The sequence below is a fragment of the Gracilinanus agilis genome, chromosome 1 (assembly GCF_016433145.1).
Source record: "Gracilinanus agilis isolate LMUSP501 chromosome 1, AgileGrace, whole genome shotgun sequence".
Taxonomy (NCBI): domain Eukaryota; kingdom Metazoa; phylum Chordata; class Mammalia; order Didelphimorphia; family Didelphidae; genus Gracilinanus; species Gracilinanus agilis.
The window spans coordinates 92,133,662-92,152,473 of NC_058130.1; the positions used below are offsets into that span (position 1 = coordinate 92,133,662).

An 18,812-nucleotide genomic window follows, 5' to 3' on the forward strand; every position below is an offset into this window, starting at 1 on the left:
CACTGGAATCATCATATACTAAAGCTGGAAGGGACCTTAGAACATAGGATGAAAGAGCTAGGAAAGCCTTTTTAAGATCATCTATTCCACCCCTTTTACAGATGGGGAGACTGAGACCCAGGGAAGTTAAATAATTCAGGTTCAAACAAGTAGTTAATGACAAAGCTGGGATTCAAATTTAGCTGTTCTTAGGCCAACCAATTCCAAGATTCCAAAACAGCACACTGTCCTATAACCCATCCCTTTCTCCCTAGAGCAAAAGTGGGCTTCAGATGCATCTGGGTCTGTGGGAGAAGGGGGCAGGGGACACTTAAAGCTAGGTGTTACTCAGGGTCTGGAGCCAAAGGCAAGGAAGTCAGACACTTATTCCAGAGCAGGAGGCAGGCTATTTCAGGAAGGATAGAGACTAGGTTGTGGAGACTTTGTTTCTCTTTTGGAGAGCTTCCATTTTGAGGGAGGGCAGAAGACAGTGGTAATAATTCCCATTTCTACAGAGCCTTAATGTTTACACTGCACTTTCCTCCCGACACCTTTGTGAGGTGATGAAAATATTGTCATCTCCATTTTACAGATATGCTCAGAGACTGTGATTTGACCTGGGGCTCCTGACTCTCACTCCCTGTGCTGCTGCTTCCCTACTAAAAGTTCCGACTCATAGAATCAGATGAAAGAAGGCTGGATGAGGGGAATAGAAATTCATCTCAGACTTCCTGGAGGAAATTGGAGGGAGGGGAGATGTTCTAAAAACAATCTAGTCCAGCTCATTTATTAAGCACCTTTGCTTCTTTGCCCAGGGCACTGTGCTAGAGTCATAAAGATAATGGATCGAAGAGCCAAGCACTGAATACTAGTTGCCAATTCCAAATGCTCCTGCCTTTGCAATACATAACTCCCATCTAAATTGTACTTTGAGATTTACAAGCACTTACTTTCTTTACCATAGCCTTGCAACACATAAAACCTCATGAGGTTCATTCAACAAGGGTATTTGACTTGCCCAGAGTAGCTTAGCACAATGCCTGGCACGTAGTAGAGGTTTAAATGTTTATTGATTATAGAGCTTGTCTCTTAGTGCCAGGGTTAGGAGGATGGGGAGCCGGAGAAATTCACCGCCTTCTCTCTCTTGCCCTCCTCCCTCCCTCCCTTCCAGGTGGCTCTGGGATTATGCTGAGCCCCGCCCATGGAGACCCACGTGGACCTTCCGGTGCTGGAGACACATGATGGACCAGGGGCAGGGGCTACAGTGGGCAGCCCTGAGGATGCTGGCTGGGCTGGGGGACCGTTCCCTGGGGGCTTCCGGGCTTCCCTGGCGGGCGTGCTGCTTCTGGAGCTGGCACTGGGTCTGGGCTGCAACGCTGCTGCCCTGCTACTGCACCGGGCCCGAGCCGGCCCCCGGGCCTCCGCCAGCGCTCGCCTCACCCTCAGCCTTCACGTGCTGGACACGCTCATCTGCGCGCTTTGTGTCCCGCTCAGTGTAGCCGTACTCCTGCTGCCCACGACGGCGCCTCGCGTTCCGGCCTCGGCGCGCCCCGCAAATCTGCTCTGCCGGTTCCATGAGGCCGGAGTCACCTTCAGCGGAGTGGCCACAGCCGCTGGCGTCCTCGCTGTGAGTCTGGACCGCTATGACATGTCTGCGCGGCCCGCGCGCCGCCGTCTCACACCAGCGCGCGCGCTGTTGCTCCTGGCCGTCGCTTGGCTCCTCTCCCTGGCAGCCTTTTTCTTGCCCTTTGTGGAGGCCGGGTTCGCCCCGGGGGCGTGGGATGAGGCCTCGGGTGCTGACAACCGTACAGGCGTGTCCTGTGTAGGTACAGGAGGAGGTTGGGGCGTGGCGGGCCGAGGGGCGCCTGCTGGCAGGGGCCACCTGTTGGTGCAGATCCCTGCCTTCGTGGCTGCTCTCGTGGGGCTGCTGGTGACCTACGCGCGTGTCCTCCATGCACTGAGCGCGGGCCTCGGTGCAAGAGCTAGTCGGCGGCGGAGAAGGGGGAAGCGGCGAGGGCACAGCTGTGGCTCTGGGGCCGGGGCTGGAGAGGCCCGGGGACTGAGTCCGATGCCGCCGCGGGCCGCGCCTGCCCCGGGTCCCGCGCCCCCACCGCCAGCCCTGCAAACTTCAGTGTCTGTAATTCTCGCGCTGCGCAGAGCGGTGCGCAGGCACCGCGACCGGCGGGCTCGGAGGCGTCGGGTTTTGCGCCGGTCGCTGCTCATCGTCAGTTCTTTTGTGGGATGCTGGGCTCCGCTGTCTGTGGGCAATCTGCTTCTTTTGTGCATGGGCCCCAGCGAGCGGCTGGCCCGCCTGCGACTCTGCTGCCTGGCGGCTGCCTACGGTACCACGGTGCTGCACCCGCTCCTCTACGCCTTCCCTCGCCGCACGCTGAGTCGGGCACTCCGAAACCAAGCCCGGAGGCACACCGTGTGCGCCTTGCGACCCGAACCACCTGCCCCAGCTGCTGCTATTGTGCGGAATTCCTGGCTAGGAATGCGCAAGGGCTCCGGGGAGGCGGAGGAAGCCGGGGACCGTGGTTTGGGCTTGGGAGAGCAACCGCCCGACTGAGGACTTAAGCTGTTGCCCCTGCTTTGCCCGCACCCAAGAAATGAGGATAACCTTGATTTCCTCGGTATCCGTGGTTCATGGGGGCCCATGAACTGACAGCCTCATCCAGGTGCATCTTCCCTGCGAGTGCCCAGGAATCATCTGCCTTCCCTGACCGGAAGGTATCCATAGACTGAGGGCCTCAGCTTGAAGTCTCTGCCCGGGAGGTGGATGTGCACCAGCTGAAGCTCTCATTCATCCACCATATCCTGCAGATGACCATACACTGGAGACTTTCTTTGCTCTCCTGTCCTGTGTGGCCTAGAGGTCCAGGACTTGTCACCAGCACCTACCACCCCTGGGCCCCTGGAGCCTGCAGGGGGATTGGAGGAGAGCCTCCCTCTAAGTTCAAATTCCTGCTGGCACAATCCCACTACCCATCACCAAAGAAAGCACAGTCTTCTCCATTGTTTCACAAAGTCCCTAGCCACCACAGAGTGCTCTGCTCCTGGGGATGATGGGGTGCCCCTGTTGTACCATTAAGGCAATAATGGGGCTAGGGAGAAGAAAACCCCACAGGAGACCCACTGCCCTGACAAGGCTCATTACAGCAATAACTCCAGATGGAGGTCCTCAGTTACCCCATTCTTGCCCCCAAAGATTCACCAGCCCAAGAATCTCCACCTCCCTGTGCAATACCAGATTTAGCAAGGGGGTGGGATTCTGTTTGGTCTTCCTGTTAGTCTGTGGCTTGCTAGAGGGGGCTAAGCAGGTATCTGTCTTCTCTCTACCAGCACCCTCCGAGGATGGAAAAGCTCATAGTAATTGTTCCTTGTAGGGAAGGGGGGGGGTTTGAAATAGGAGTGGGGAGCAGACCAGAGTTTCTTCAAACTTTGGCCAAACTGCCAGGATTAAGGACTGGCTCTCAGTGCAAATCATGTAGGATGTGATGTTACTAGAGTTGCCCCAGAGCCTTTGGCAGCTGTTTTCCAAACTTGGGCAAAAAAAGGAACTGCCCTAGGGGAAGCCCTACCCCTACATGTAGTATTTACTTTTAATACTGTCCAGTCTGGTGTGACTTTTCTGGTAGCATTCTGTTCCCCTCTAGTTTGAGGTGATCCCAGGTCTTTGTGCAGACTATTTGCAAAGGATCTGCTCCCTCCCTTTTAGCTAAATAAACTTGTTTGCCATTCTGCCCTCAAAAGTTCTGGCCTCTCTCTGGGTCCCTGCATAGGGGTTGGAAGATATAGAGACAACCAGTTCCTTTTACTTGTGGGGAAAAAAAAACAAGGACTCACTCATCATACTGTCTGAGAAGCTGACTAGTTTTGAAAATGATTTGCATATGTCAACAGAAACCTAAGCATCCTTCCTCCCAACAGTTTCCTTCACTCTCAGTCAATGCTGCTCTTGTCTCAATTCCCTCCCTGACCAAACTGTTCTCAAGGACTTCCTGGTCAGGACTGAATTTTTGGGTTCTGGACCCTTCTTGCCACTAGATCTCAAACTGTTCCAGGAGAGAGTCTGGACAGCAGGTTGTTCGGAAGAGGGACCTGGATGGGTTGGCAGAAGTAGATCTAGGGAATAAAGCAGGTTTAGTTAATTAGGGAGGCATCCCAGAAGCAGAGAAAGCATAAGCTAGACAGCCATTTGTAGGTCCTGAAACTGTACCCTACCTTGTCTCCTAGATCAGCTTTCTGTTAGAATGGAAGAAAGCAGATTTTTTATCCAAATAGAGTATAAGAGATAAAGATTGATAGCTAGAAAGGTTCTTATGGACCATCTATCTCAGCTCCTCGGTTAGATGAAGAACCTGGGACCCCTGAAATATGACATGTCCAAGGTCACAGGGGCCTAAGTAGCAGAACTGAGTTGAACCCAGTATACCATGCTGCTGAGTTAAAAAGACTCAGATCACTTCGGGAGAGAAGTAGAAGAGGAGGACAAAAGATAGCTAAAATACTCCAGGAAGACCTAGTGAAGGAGGGAAAGAAGGGAATTTGGGATTGAAAAGAGAAGTTGCCCCTGCCCAACAAAATTATCCCATGGTATAATTTAGTTCATAAGAATGAATCTTGAATCCCATCAGCTTTAGTGTCTCTTCCTTTGTTCATCTCTAGAAGAGGTGGGTAGTATCACCATACCTAGAGGTAGGGTGGAGGAAAATAAAGGAGGGAATGAAAGAGGAAAAAGAAAGGAGAGGACTGAAAAGGTTGGAAAGAGAGAGGAAAGGAGGGAAGAAATCTGTTCAGAATCATTTCACTTCAACATCAGGAACAATTTCCCAACAGCTGTACAACAAGGAAAAGGCTGGCTCAGAAGATAGTACCTTATCCTGCAGGTATTTAAGCAGAGGATACAGGATCCCCTGTCAGGGTACTTTAGATGGGATTCCTGGACCGGTGGGGAGGTTGGAGTCTGATCTTTAAGACCCCTTCCATCTCAGACTCTAGTAGGCGACACAAGATGTCACATAGGTGCACCCTTGTGGCTTCATCAGGAATTGCTTTCGGGCTGATGGATTTCTGCAGAAGGGGGAATCACTGAGAACCTCAACCTGCTAGATCCCTCTGTTCTTAGGAAGCTAAATCTTGCCTGAAGCCTGCTAAAAATTTGCTGGCCTCAAGGCCCCACCCAATTATAGAGGGGCAATATTGGGGAAATTAGATATGGGAAATAGCTGGGGCTAGAAGGCTTCCCATCACCCCCCAGGGCTCAAGGAAACACTTTATAGACATCCTGATAATAGGTACTATGTCTTGAGGGCACATGACCAAGTATTTTATTTTGTTTTTTTATATCCTTGAAATTTTTATTTAATTCATTAATTAATTTAGGATATTTTTCCATGGTTACAAGATTCATGTTCTTTCCCTCCCCTCCTGCCACCCCCTGCCCATCACTGATCTAAAGAAATGAATGCAGATACACAGGGAATTCAATGACCTATAAAAGACAAGGACATAAAAGAGAAGCAAGGGAAGATAATGGAAGATAAGCAACAAGCACTGCAATATCAGAAGTGATATAAATTGGAACAAGCAAAGAACAATAAGAACAATAAAAAGGATAGACTTTTTGTTATATTGTTTTTTTAAAGCAACAAAGTATACTTTTGAGAATCTTCTCTTGCTTTTATTGTTTGTTCGACTGCACCAAGATAATGGATTCTGGCAAAACCAGTACAGGTATATATACCTTGGAGATTTTTCAGGTTAGGTTCCAGACTACCACAAATAAAATGAATACATCAATAAATCAAATCACAAGAATTTTTTGGCTTCCCAGTACATATACTGGACCATTTACAGTATACTGTAGTTTATTAAACAGACAATAGTATGTCTAAGATAACAGTGTACATATCTTAAAAATACTTTGATTGCTAAAAAATGCTAAAAATCATCTGAGCCTACAGTGAGTCATAATCTTTTTGCTAATGAAGGGTCTTGCCTCATTGTTGATTAGGATAGTGACTAGGTTGATTAGGATAGTGATTAGGTGGTTGCTGAAGCTTGGGATAACTATGGCAATAAGAGAACAATGGAGTTTTCCAGGCAATTGACTCTTCCCTTCACTTGAACACAGAGATTATTGTAAAGTTATTTATTGGCCTAATTTCAAATTTGTTGTGTCTTACGGAATAGGGAAACCTGAGGAGAGGGAGAGAGATGAGGCATGGCCAGTCTTTGGAGCAGTCAAAACACACAACATTTATTTATTTGTTTGTTTGTTTGTTTGTTTGTTTGTTTGTTTGTTTGTTTTTGGTTTTTTAATTATTTTTTTATTTTTTAGAAAAATTTTCCATGGTTACATGATTCATGTCCTTACTTTCCCCTTCACCCCCTTCCCCATAGCTGACATGCATTTCCACTGGTTTTAACATGTGTCATCAATCAAGACCTATTTCCATATTATTGATAGGTGCATTGGTGTGGTCGTTTCAAGTCTATATCCCCAATCATGTCTGCATCAACCCATGTGTTCAAGCAGTTGTTTTTCTTCTGTGTTTCCACTCCTGTAGTTCTTCCATAAATCCCTCAGAATTGTCCTGGGTCATTGCATTGCTGCTAGTACAGAAGTCCATTACATTTGATTTTACCACAGCGTATCAGTCTCTGTGTACAATGTTCTTCTGGCTCTGCTCCTTTCACTCTGCATCAATTCCTGGAGGTCTTTCCAGTTCATATGGAATTCCTCCAGTTTATTATTCCTTTGAGCACAGTAGTATTCCATCACCAACAGATACCACAATTTGTTCAGCCATTCCCCAACTGAAGGACATACCCTCATTTTCCAATTTTTTGCTACCACAAAAATAAATGCACATAAATCATCAGCATTTCTATATATTTCCAACACATCACAGCAGCAAGAATTAGAAAGAGAAACCCCATTAAAAATCACCCTAGACAATATAAAATACTTAGGAATCTATCTACCAAAACAAACACAGGAATTATACAAATACAACTATAAAACACTTTCCAAACAATTAAAACTAGATCTAAACAGGGCAGCTGGGTAGCTTAGTGGATCAAGAGCCAGGCCTAGAGATGGGAGGTCCTACGTTCAAACCTGGCCTCAGACACTTCCCAGCTGTGTGACCCTGGGCAAGTCACTGGACCCCCATTGCCCACCCTTACCACTCTTCCACCTAGGAGCCAATACACAGAAGTTAAGGGTTTAAAAAAAAAACAACTAGATCTAAACAACTGGAAAAGCATTGATTGCTCATGGTTAGAACAAGCTAACATAATAAAAATGACCATTCTACCCAAATTAATTTACTTATTTAGTGCCATACCTATCAAACTACCAAAATACTTTTTTACTGAATTAGAAAAAACTATAACAAAGTTCATTTGGAAGAACAAAAGATCAAGAATATCAAGGGAAATAATGAAAAAAAAAAAACAGGAAGGAAGGTGGCCTACGTGATAACTGGATTAAGTCTATACTGCCCATCTTTAGATCTAATCACCAAAGGTGAGAGCACCTCCAAATTCTGGGAGGTCCTTAACCCACGTGTGCTAGAGTGAGTGATGAATCAGAATCAACTGACTGCCCCCTAGGCAATCCTATGAGAAGCATCTATTGTGATTGGACACACAAACTAGGGGAAGGCACAGGAAGTGATGCATAAGTGACCCCTTTAAAACGAGGGAGTTGACTGAATGAGAGGACTTCTGTTGAAGAGGGCTAATGGTGAAGGAGGTCTTCTAGTTTTCCTGGTTCGTAGAGGAGTGTTAGCTGGAATGCTGAGACTTTGGTGAGACTACCTTCAATATCTTCTTTAGAAGTCCACATGGTGAATTTAAAGACTGAATCTTCCTGAACTTCTCTTAAGGAACTTCCCTTTAATAGCCTCTGGCCCTCTCACTCTTGGCTGAGGGTTAATTAGATCTACCTAGATTAATTAGAGGTTCATAGTAATTTACCTACTATGTTAGATTCTTATTTCCTTATTTCCTCTCTCTCTTCTCAATTGTAAATAAACTTCCATAAAAGTCAATTTTGATTTGAGATTATTCTTAATTGAGGATTGATAATTGTTCCATCCTCTGGTGACCAATCTTAAATATATTTACCCCAAAGCCCCCTTTTCCCCCTTACAAACCCCCATCTTTTGGGTGATATCTTTGTGAGTCTTCTTCCGCACTCTCTTCTACCAGCCCCAGAAGTTAGTCTAGCATGGCCACTGGTTTTGGGGTCTATCATCTCCCCTTTTGATACTAGAAGACATTCTGATGTAGGGGAGTCTCTCGCCTCAGTGTTACACTAAGTGATCTAGGTAGGGTGACCTTTGTGGACACACAGTTGTTGACCCTCTGGTGTGGGTTTAGCCATTCCGCATCAAATGGGACAGAGACAGAGCGTACCCCGAGATTCCCCTTTGGGGTATAAACTTAAAATTGGAAAAATTGGCTCTAGACACCTTGAGAAAAAAGAAACTAATTTCTTTTTGTAATGTTGAATGACTACATTATACCTTTGATAAATAAGCAAGAGGCATGGCCTATCCATGGCACCCTAAACTGTAATACTGTCTTCTATTTACAAATTGAACAAATTTTTTAAAATTTAAGTCAGGCCTAGACAGCTCGTATCCTCCCTTGGGTAGTGACTGCGCTGGACTTTCTCCCTTTTCAGTCTAGGAAACCTCAGGGTCGGAGTGGCTACCAAGCCTGAGGCGGGAGCCAGATAGGGACTTGCCAACCCAATTAAGACAAAGGGAAAAGCATCCTCACAGGCTTCTTCTGTTGGGTTTTTTGTTTGTTTTTGTTTTGTTTTTTCTCATGCTGCATAGCTGAGCAACATCATGGAAAAATGAGGACATTGGTTTTTTGGTACCCTAAATTCTAACACCAGGTGGCAATTGGACATATTTTGCAGGAAAGAAGGCATATGGTCAGAAGCCTTTTAGCTTTATCCCCTCATTAGGCTCCCAGTTCTCCAAACTCTACTCTTTACTTGGATTTTAAGGCAAGGGCCCACCCAGAAATTCAGGCTAAGATAAAGGAGGAAACCAGGCAGCTATAGGTTCACTGTCCAGATCTGCCTTCCTCTTCTGCAGCAGGGAGGAAGTGAGTTGATTTTGAACAGAAAGACAATTAGAATTGGTGAATCACCCCTACTTTTGGGATTCTTAAATGTCATGCTTTTAAACTAAGTTTTTTTTTTTAACTTGTGGAACAACAATTATCCTCTATTTTTGGGTAAACAGAGATAGATAAGAAGTCCTGTTAAATCTGGAAGTAATGCTTAAATCTCTCTTATTAGAGTTCTTTATTGGTATTTTAATTCAAAATTGTGATCATGTATATATGTGGGTTTAGAAAATAACATCCTAATTCTAATTATGTTTGTTGGACAGTGAAATGTCAGTCTGTATAGAAAAGCCATGGATCAGTTTTGTAAAACAGAGTTTTTAGCAGTATAGTCTCAAGAAGACTGCTTTCTATCCTTATCTATCTTTCCATCATAAAAGGTTTATAAAAAATGGGTTTAAGTGTTTAAACTTATCAAAAATGTTTTTTATTTAAAATTATCACAAATGGTTTTCATCTCAGTATTAAAGTTGACTAACTTTATTATTACATTTAACTTCCTGATCTTGAGAATAGATAACCAGCCTGCTTGTCAAAAGGCTTGCTTTAAGGTTTTCAGCACTTAAAATGTTTTAAATTTCTAAATATGTTATGTGAATTGCTGCTAAAACATGTGTATTAAGTATTGTGTAAATGTAAGCGAAAGCTCATTGTAAACCTGACTGTATCATAACTTTTTTGTTCTGTTCTAAGTGATTACCTCAGTTTACCAATTTGTACTATGAACTGAAATTTATAACTGATTAGTACTATGCTAAAAATACAATGTTTCAAAGATGTAATCCTTTAAATCAGGATTCTTTTGGGTTACTGATTAGCAATTGAAGTGATATAGAATGTTTATTTGACTTATGATAGTAAAAGCAAGTCAGAGGAGGTGAAGAGGTATGTTGAGTTTGAATAAAGCTTGAGTATACAGATCTGTGAAGGGAGAATGGAAGTTGTATTCTGCTTTTAAGAAGAGGGTTTTGAAGGAAAAGAGAGAGAGAGAAGGTGAAAGAAAACATAATTGAATCTTTAACTGAGGGATAATTTCTAGAATTGATGTATGTGGTTTTGGAAAATAACAAATGATTCTGGAATTTCTCTGGAAATTCTGAGAGATTCCTGACTGATCTTGTCTTAGTTCAGTGATAGGCTTTTGAGCTTGGCGTGTCAAAATTCGCCAAAAACCAAGCATAACTCAGGTGTTATGTCACTTCGAGAAAAAAAAAATTTTGTGATATTTATAGTTTAAATTAAAAGAAAGTATAATTGTAATATATAACTGTGTTTCATAAACCAAAAAACTAATTATTTAACTTACCTGCTTAGTGACAGTTGTTTTGGCCTACAAAACCTCTGGCACAGAATGTCGGCATGTGGCCTGCAGCCACATGTCATCGAAAATGGCTATGCATGTCAGTGTTGACAGGCATGTTATAGGTTTGCCATCAGGGTCTTAGTTCCTTCAGAAGGCTTAGGGCCAGGATATGATCTAGCTCTGATTTGCTTTAAGGAATCCTTAGAGTGGTCAAGTGATCAGAAAAGCTAGTTTGAGGTATATGGAAATTTTTTTTATCTGCTGATAAGCAGAATTTCTCTCAGCTGAAATGGGTAAGTCTTGTCTTTTAAAGCAAAAAGGTTTCTGGGATCCAATGGTGATGAAGTACTCTAAGGAGAGAGAAAGTCCTAGGATGGTTAAGAAGGGCAATTCAGGGCTCAACTTGGACTGGACCTTTTTTGACCATCTAGGCTGCTGATTCTTGAGTGATACGTGTCACAAGCCAGTGACAGCCTTGCCTTGTACATGAAGCCACTCACTGTGTCCTTTGGGATGTGAGGAAACATTTTTCCCTGTCTGCCTTTTCCTTTGTGACAAATTCCCATAATCAGCACATAATGCAAATTGTAAAATTAAAGTTTCCATTTCCCCAAACAACCTATTCGGTTAATAATTGAAAATTATCAAATTGTTAGGGAACATACTTTTAGAAGTAGGTGAAGTTTATTAATAAATGATTTGTAACTGCAGCCTTAATTTACCACAATTGAAATTTGGATCTTGAGCTTGGAAATATAACCCAAAGCTTTCTGGATTTCCTCCAGAATCTGAGATAAAGAAATTCATCTGTAAAATATTGTTAATCAAGTGTTTATAGATGCCATATTAATGTGGACTTTACAAAAGGATATTCTTAAGCAGAAACATCACATACCATCTCTGCAAACAACTTAGGAATCAAATTTCATAAAGGGATCCATTCCTGTCAGAAGATGATTTCTGAAGATGGAGTTTGTTGGCTAAGATACCCAAATGCTCATGTTTAATATCAAGTTCTATTGTATTAATTTTCTCTGTTTATATCTGTCCCTCTAGTGTTTGCCCCAGTCCTGGGTTCTATACTTCTGCCTCAGGGACTGACTCTTCCCCCTTGTGACCTGTCTGCTAATTAGAGGAAGCAGTCACTGGACACCTCCAAGCCTTCAGGTCCCCAGCTACTAGGACCCAGGCATTGACTGAGGACATGCCCCTAAAGACCCTGTGCCCACAGCCCCTCCCTCCCTGTTATCTTACCCGCCCTTGCTTTAGCCTGACCCATAACTATTCCTTTCCTTACATTCTGGGTCTTCTATGTTTTAAATCATGCATGCCCCACCAGCTGGACAGAATACTCTGATTCAACTTGGGGAAGACCTGCCTCCCCCAATTGTGTATTGTGATAATTAGATTAAATCTACCCTCCCCATATTTAGATTTAATCACCAAAGGTGAAAACATCTCCACTTAACTCACAAGTTGGGAGGTCTGTGACCCATGTGCTAGAATGAGTGACAAATCAAAATTTACTGACTGCTTCCTGGGCAATCCTAAGAAAAGTACCTGTTGTGATTGGACATGTAAACTAGGAGGAAGGCATAGGAAGTGATGCATAAGAAGTCCCTTTAAAAGAGAGTTCAATGAGTTCAGCTTGTCTCTTCTGCTTCCTGTCTTGTATCTGAAGGAGCTCTTCTTGTTGGTGTCTTGGACCTGGAGGAGTGCTGGACCTGGAACCCTGAGACCTTGGTGAGACTATTCTTAAATCTTTCCCTTAGAATTACTCGTGGTGAGTGGAGAAGGCTGACTACCTTAGCCTCTGGAGGGGCCCTTGATTGGGAGAAGTCCTTGTGACTAAACCCCTTGTTAATTGACTTTTAGGCTCTCTGGCTGGGCCTCTGGAGCCCTGCCGGAGTAAAGCCCAGACTTGAATACGAATCTAGTTAGTTAAGTTAGATCTCTTACTCTACCCTCTTCTCATCTCTCTATTTCCACTCTCCTATATTTTGTAAATAAATTACTAAAATCATCTTAGGAATTGGTATTTATTCAGTTCCTTGGCAACCACACCTTTAAATATTAATATAAAAAAAAACAACCCTTTTCCCCTCTTACAGTATGAAACACCCCCAAAGTGGAGAGAATCCCAAGCTTCTAGCCCATGGTCTTAGTGCCTCTGAGGCTTACCCAAAACCTGAGGCTTCAAGGATATTCACATTCTCCCCAGTTTTGTCTATTCCCCTTTGGGATATGTGGATCTTGCATTTTTAACCTTATCACTTCTCTAGTTGCTTCTAGGGTGAAAACTCTCATTGGTGTCATGGAGATGCCATTACAACCCTTGCAACCATTCTAGCCTAAACCCCTGGACATTGCCTACAGCCAATACCTTTCTCTCCTGACAATAGGCAGAGACAGCTCTACAACCATTCTCAGCTCTGAAGAAGCTACAGCAGAGTGAGACCATAACCCTTTTCCCCTTAGATATTTGAGGAGGGGTAGATGGACAGAGACACACCTTATTCATCTGTCTTCCAAATCACAAGAACCGCCCCTATGTCTTTGGGCAAATCTCCCCCACTCCTGGCTTCAGTGCTTACCACTCTAGAGCCACATCCTCACTGTTGTAAAGAGTATAAAAACCCTAGAATGGATGTCCTCTGGGGGACAGCTTTTTCCATGCTGTCATCCCAAGGAACAGCTTCCCATCTTGCTATCCTCCTGGCCATTCTCAACATTACTTTTCAAATTAATAAATTTCTCTTTTTAAGTTTTTGGAGTCTTGCATTCTTTTTTTTTTTTTTTTTTTTAAATTTTTTTTTTTTTATTTTAAACCCTTAACTTCTGTGTATTGACTTATAGGTGGAAGAGTGGTAAGGGTAGGCAATGGGGGTCAAGTGACTTGCCCAAGGTCACACAACTGGGAAGTGTCTGAGGCCGGATTTGAACCTAGGACCTCCCGTCTCTAGGCCTGGCTCTCAATCCACTGAGCTACCCAGCTGCCCCTGGAGTCTTGCATTCTTGCAAAAGGCATCCTTTCCAAACCCAGGAGGTTCACCTCTGTATCCCACAACACTATGACTTTAGTGGATCTTCAAATGAAAATAACTCAAGACCTTTCATTATACTAGTTGCCTTTTTCTGCACCTTCTTCAACACACTAACATCCTCTTTAAAAAAACAGGATACTCCAGATGTGGTTTAACTAGGGCAGTAGACAGCTATCCTCTTTGACATCTGGATATTGACTTTTTTCTAGCAGCCTAAGGGCACATTGACTTTTTTGGCTGATAGGATTATACTGTTGACTCATATTGAGCTTTCAGTGATTTAAAACCCCAAGATTTTTTTTTTTCCTTTTCCTAAGCTTAAATGCTGGGCAGCCAAGTCTTCAGCATCTGAAACTTGTGGAGTTCCTTAAAAAAAAAAGTATTTATGTGACTATATATGTATACTTAAATGTAAAATGTATATATGTGTGTGGGGTGGGGTCCTTTGAGAATTCTGAGGTTCTGTAACTAATTCACTGCTGTTTAATTATTGTTTCTTTCAACTCTACCTGAGCTAGTGACTTGGCAAAGATAAGGTAGTGGTTTGCTAGTTCCTTCTCCAGGGTACCCTGACTTTATAGATGAAGAATAGAGGCAAATAGGGGTTGTTATTCACCAAAACACAGATAGTGTCCGAGGCCATATTTGAACTCAGATCTTCCTGACTCCAGAAGCAGTGCTGCCTCCCCTGTACCATATAGCTGTCACCCAACTGTAGTCTAACTCACTCTATTTCAGGAAGTTGGGCACAAACTCAATAATCTCACTATTTCTGTCCTCACAAAAAAGACTTATGGGTAGACGAGTCAATGGCCAAGATTTGTGCCAGTTATTCTGCAGTTGTGCTAGTTATTTATGCAATTATTCTGACCTAAAGATCTTCCATAACCGGGAACACTGATTGCACATTTTTACCAATCTAAGAAATGGATTCACCACGGGAGCGACTCACGCATTGCCAACTACACATCTGGAATGGTTTTTTTCATTTTACTTGGCAAATAGTTTCCCAGAGGTACTGAGCAAGTAGCGAATCACGCAGGCCAGATTGCCCCTCTTCCTTTCCCCCGCCCCAAACAACCACGTGTTCTCTTCAGAAAAATCTCAGGAAGCTTTCAGGCCACGCCTTCCCCATCACTTCCCCCAGTTACACCAACAGTAACATGGCGACCTCCGGAAGTGGCGGAAGCCCTCGGGTAGGTTCTTCCCTCTGAAGATCTTTAATAGTGTTGAAGCGCTGTTCAGTCTCCGCCCTCCAAGAGCTATCCCATTGGTCTTTCTTTGTAGACGCGTACACGCGCGTCTCCCTATTGGTTAGGCGTGAGTGAGCGAGGCGGCGCCGATTGGTCGGGTATGCTTCCTGTTCTGAGCGGCTCCACGATGGCGGCTGACTCTCTGTCTCTCTTCACCGGCCTCGGCCTCAGCGAACATAAGGCGCGCGAGACCTTGAAGAACGAGGCGCTGAGCGCGCAGCTCTTGGCTGCGGCGGCACAGGTAGTGAGCAGAGCCCAGCCCGCGGGGCCTCCGGATCCCCCAGGGATTTCCCACCTCACTCCCCATCCCTATTTCCCACACACTTCCAACCTCCCGTGGTCACCTTGCCTGGGGGCAGCCGCTCTCAGGTGTAATATCCTGGGCTAGTCTTCGTCCCTTCCCCTGCAGGAACCCTCCGTCCCCCTCCCTACTGGTGGTGTCCGAGGTGTGGTGGTGGTGGTGGTGGGATCGTCCTGCCGGTAACATGTGCTCCCTCTCCTCATTCACTGACCCAGCGGGAGTCGCCCTAACCACCTCCTCTCTGCTTCCCATTGACACCTTCTTTGCTCCGCCCATGACATGCTGCCACTCCCAGCTTTCCTTTAGCCGGAACCCTGGCTGACAGGTTGAGAGATAAGACCTCGGAGGTAACCCTAGACCAACTTCTTCAGCATCCTGCCATGAGCCCTTAAGTATCTTGGCTAAGGTCTCAAATGGAAGGCGGGGGCTGTAGCCCTGGTCCTGGATCCAAATCCAGGGCTCTTCCCACTATAAGATGCCCTCTCCCTGGAATAATAAGTTGTAAGCTCCTTGAAGGCAAGGATTGTTTTCTTTTGCCAATTTTTGTATCCCCAGTGCTTAGCACATAGCAGGTGTTTAACAAGTATTTGTTGAAAATTTTTTTTTTGCCTGAATAAAACTTTCCTCCCAATTTTTCCTTATGACCTGTGCTAAGATAACTGCCTTAATCATTTCTTATCTCCTTCTCTTCCCAACTATATTGAGCTCTTGAAAAAATGGCTAATTTCTCACCAATTCCAGTCCCTAACCTTGTAAGTAAACAGGGATGTCCCCAGGATTATGTTCCTTAGTCCCTAGCTCCTCTCCGATGCCTCCCCAGGAAATGACATTTTTTTGGAGAGGTGGCTTTTCTCCCCCTCTTAAGTGTAACCTGTTTTCTCCTATTTTAAAGCCTTGAGAATATACCCCTGCCCTCACCTATAATGTTCCTCAGGGTGATGATAAGCTACCCTAAATATAAATATTCTAGAGATATGCTACTTCTTATGCCTAATAATTTGCCATAATTATAAAATTCTAATCTCTTCCGATAAACCATTTTCATGATGTGCCCTAAGTGTTATGTCCTCTGGGGTAATAAACATCCTCCTTTCATTCATCTTGTGATTGGGTTCTTGAGTTATGTCTGAGACTCTGTCATCCTTTGTCTACTTCCTTTGATAGGCTCAGCAAGTCTTGGGTCCCAGCATTGACAAGGCTACAGGTACACTCCTATACAATGTGGCTTCTCGGCTTAAGGATCCCAGGCGGCTGTCCTTTCTGGTGGGTTATGTCACCAACAAGAAGATCCTCACAGACTTGCAACTCAGTGGTAGGTATAGTTTCTTTCCTGTAATGATACCACATACTTGGTCCCTATCATAGTCCTAAAGTCCAGCATTGAGTTTGGATGTTTTCCCCTAATTCCTGAAACTTAGTCTGTTCTTTCAATTTTGCTACATATGCCTGAAATTCATTGGTGACTGTTCTCCCTTGATTTCCTAGGACCACTTCAATTCTCCCCATACTTCCTTAGTCCATAGCAGCTCCCATTCTTCTCCTCTTCTCCCAGCCATTCATTCTTTCTATTCCTTTTACCTTACTTAAATCTTAATAGTACTTTAGCTACTTCTTCCCTAATACCCTTTTTTTAGTGTTCATCCTTAATTTCTCATCCTCCATCCTCACTTCCCTAAGTCTATGATATCATCAATGACATCATATCCGATTAGTCCTTGGGCATACTAGGATGCCTTTGTTTCTTGACATAACCATCTTGTAGCTCAATGGTGAGTACTAGAGTTTCTGTCCCCTTAATTCTTATTGTATCTCTATCTCCCCACTTTTCCTATATTCTCTGTTAGCTTTGGGACTATTCTATCCCTGTTAGCTCAGGGACCTTCTATGGCTCAGTGACATTTATGAGGGCTCTTCTCTCTAGTTCCCAGTTCAGTGAAATATTCAGTGCCTACTATATGCAAGGCACTGGGTAGGTAAGAATGGAAAAATCCAAAGTTCCTGCTCTCAAGGATTGTATTTTTTAATGGGGAGAATAAGATAGACATACAGGTATAAAACAAAGTGAAATACAAGGAGACAATGGTCTCTATGAACGTGCAGAGATTGAAAAATGTTGGGTGATAATGGGAGATTTTCATATAGGATATATTATGAAGTACTCTAAAATGTACTATCCTGCTCTTTACCTCAGAAATTTATAGCTCATTGCTAAGGACTAGGCCTTTCCCTTCCATTCCTTTTAGTTACTCATTCACTTAGGCATAGCATAACAGTTTTTGCCATTGAATAGTTCTAGCAAAACCAGCATTGTCTGTCTCCAGGGATTCTGGTGGAGAATCCAACCTATTATAGCCAAAGTCTTGGCCAATCGAAATACCATTGGCATCTCCATTTTAAGCAAATGCTGAAGATGTCTTGCTCATATTTGGAATTGTCCTAGTGTTTACTAGTGTTGCTTTGTGTCTCAGGCTTTTAGTTTGGATTAAATATCAGTCTAGTTGAGATTGCCTCTGTGTCCTTATTTGCTTTTACTCTTTTCACTAGCATGGCCCACACTATCTCAAATCTCCTAAATACATGAGGCTGATTGTATTCTGGTTGGTTCTTTTCTCAGCTGCCCTGGAGTACCTTCGGAGCCACCCCTTGGACCCTATCGACACTGTAGACTTTGATCGGGAGTGTGGTGTGGGTGTCACAGTGACCCCGGAGCAGATTGAAGAGGCAGTGAGTCCTAGTGAAAGGGATAATTTTGGGAATAGTCCCACTTTGGAGCCTGGGATGCATGTTGGGGTCAGAGATTGGGGAGAAGTAATTGTACTTGGGCATGGTATGGTAGAAAGGTGCACCAGACCTTCTTATTCCCTGGGTCAGAAGGGATATGGATATTTCAGAATTGACTTTGGTTGTTCATTTCACTATTGTTATTATCATTATCATCATCATCATCATCATCATTATTATTATTAGCCAGCTTGGGGCATCTGTTATCCGCTCTGCCTTCACTGATTGAGAATGCAGCAGAGTATAATATTTTGGGGTCAGAATATGTGAATTTGACACTTCAATCTACTTCTTTAACTCACACTAACTATATAATATTAGATAGGTCTCTTTAAGATTCTTTTCATCTTTAAAATTATGCGATCTTATTTTGTGGTCTCCTTCTACCTTGCATGAGAAGTTGTACTTGGGAGGCCAATATAAGTCTCAAGGTTGTCTTGTTTTCTTCCAGGTTGAAGCTGTGATTTGTCAGCACCGTGAGCAGCTCCTGAGAGAAAGATATCATTTCAACATGGGGGTGCTAATGGGTAAGTGTGGGATATTCCTGGCCTAATAAAGTCAGGGTATACTTGATCAATAAGAAAAATGAGGCTGATAATGATACTCTTCATGTGTTCAGAACCATTAATTAGTTTTTTTTTTAAACCCTTGTACTTTGGTGTATTGTCTTATAGATGGAAGATTGGTAAGGGTGGGCAATGGGGGTCAAGTGACTTGCCCAGGATCACACAGCTGGGAAGTGGCTGAGGCCAGGTTTGAACCTAGGACCTCCTGTCTCTAGGCCTGACTCTCACTCCACTGAGCTACCCAGCTGCCCCCCATTAATTAGTTTTGATTTTACTCCTTCAAGATAGGCAGGGCAATGATTGCTATCCTAGTTTTATTTATGGGGAAGTTCAGGGTAAGGTACAAGTCACATAATTATAGATGGCATATTCTCTCTCTCTCTCTCTCTCTCTCTCTCTCTTTCTCTCTCTCTCTCTCTCTCTCTC

General features: G+C 43.9%; 2 protein-coding genes across 2 annotated transcripts in view; both read left to right on the forward strand.

The window, feature by feature from the left end:
- The first annotated feature begins 1,079 nt into the window (after positions 1 to 1,079).
- Positions 1,080 to 2,548, forward strand: LOC123230791 (G-protein coupled receptor 22-like). Its single transcript, XM_044656962.1, has one exon. The coding sequence runs from the start codon at positions 1,181 to 1,183 to the stop codon at positions 2,546 to 2,548; it is 1,368 nt and encodes a 455-aa protein (XP_044512897.1). The 5' UTR covers positions 1,080 to 1,180.
- A 12,145-nt stretch (positions 2,549 to 14,693) lies between these two features.
- QARS1 (glutaminyl-tRNA synthetase 1) overlaps positions 14,694 to 18,812 on the forward strand; it is a 15,949-nt gene continuing 11,830 nt past the window's right edge. Inside the window, exons 1-4 of the mRNA XM_044656963.1 lie at positions 14,694 to 14,979; positions 16,204 to 16,351; positions 17,654 to 17,763; positions 18,272 to 18,347. Of these exons, the coding sequence (XP_044512898.1) occupies positions 14,839 to 14,979; positions 16,204 to 16,351; positions 17,654 to 17,763; positions 18,272 to 18,347 (475 nt within the window). The 5' untranslated portion in view covers positions 14,694 to 14,838. The remainder of the gene's footprint in view (positions 14,980 to 16,203; positions 16,352 to 17,653; positions 17,764 to 18,271; positions 18,348 to 18,812) is intronic.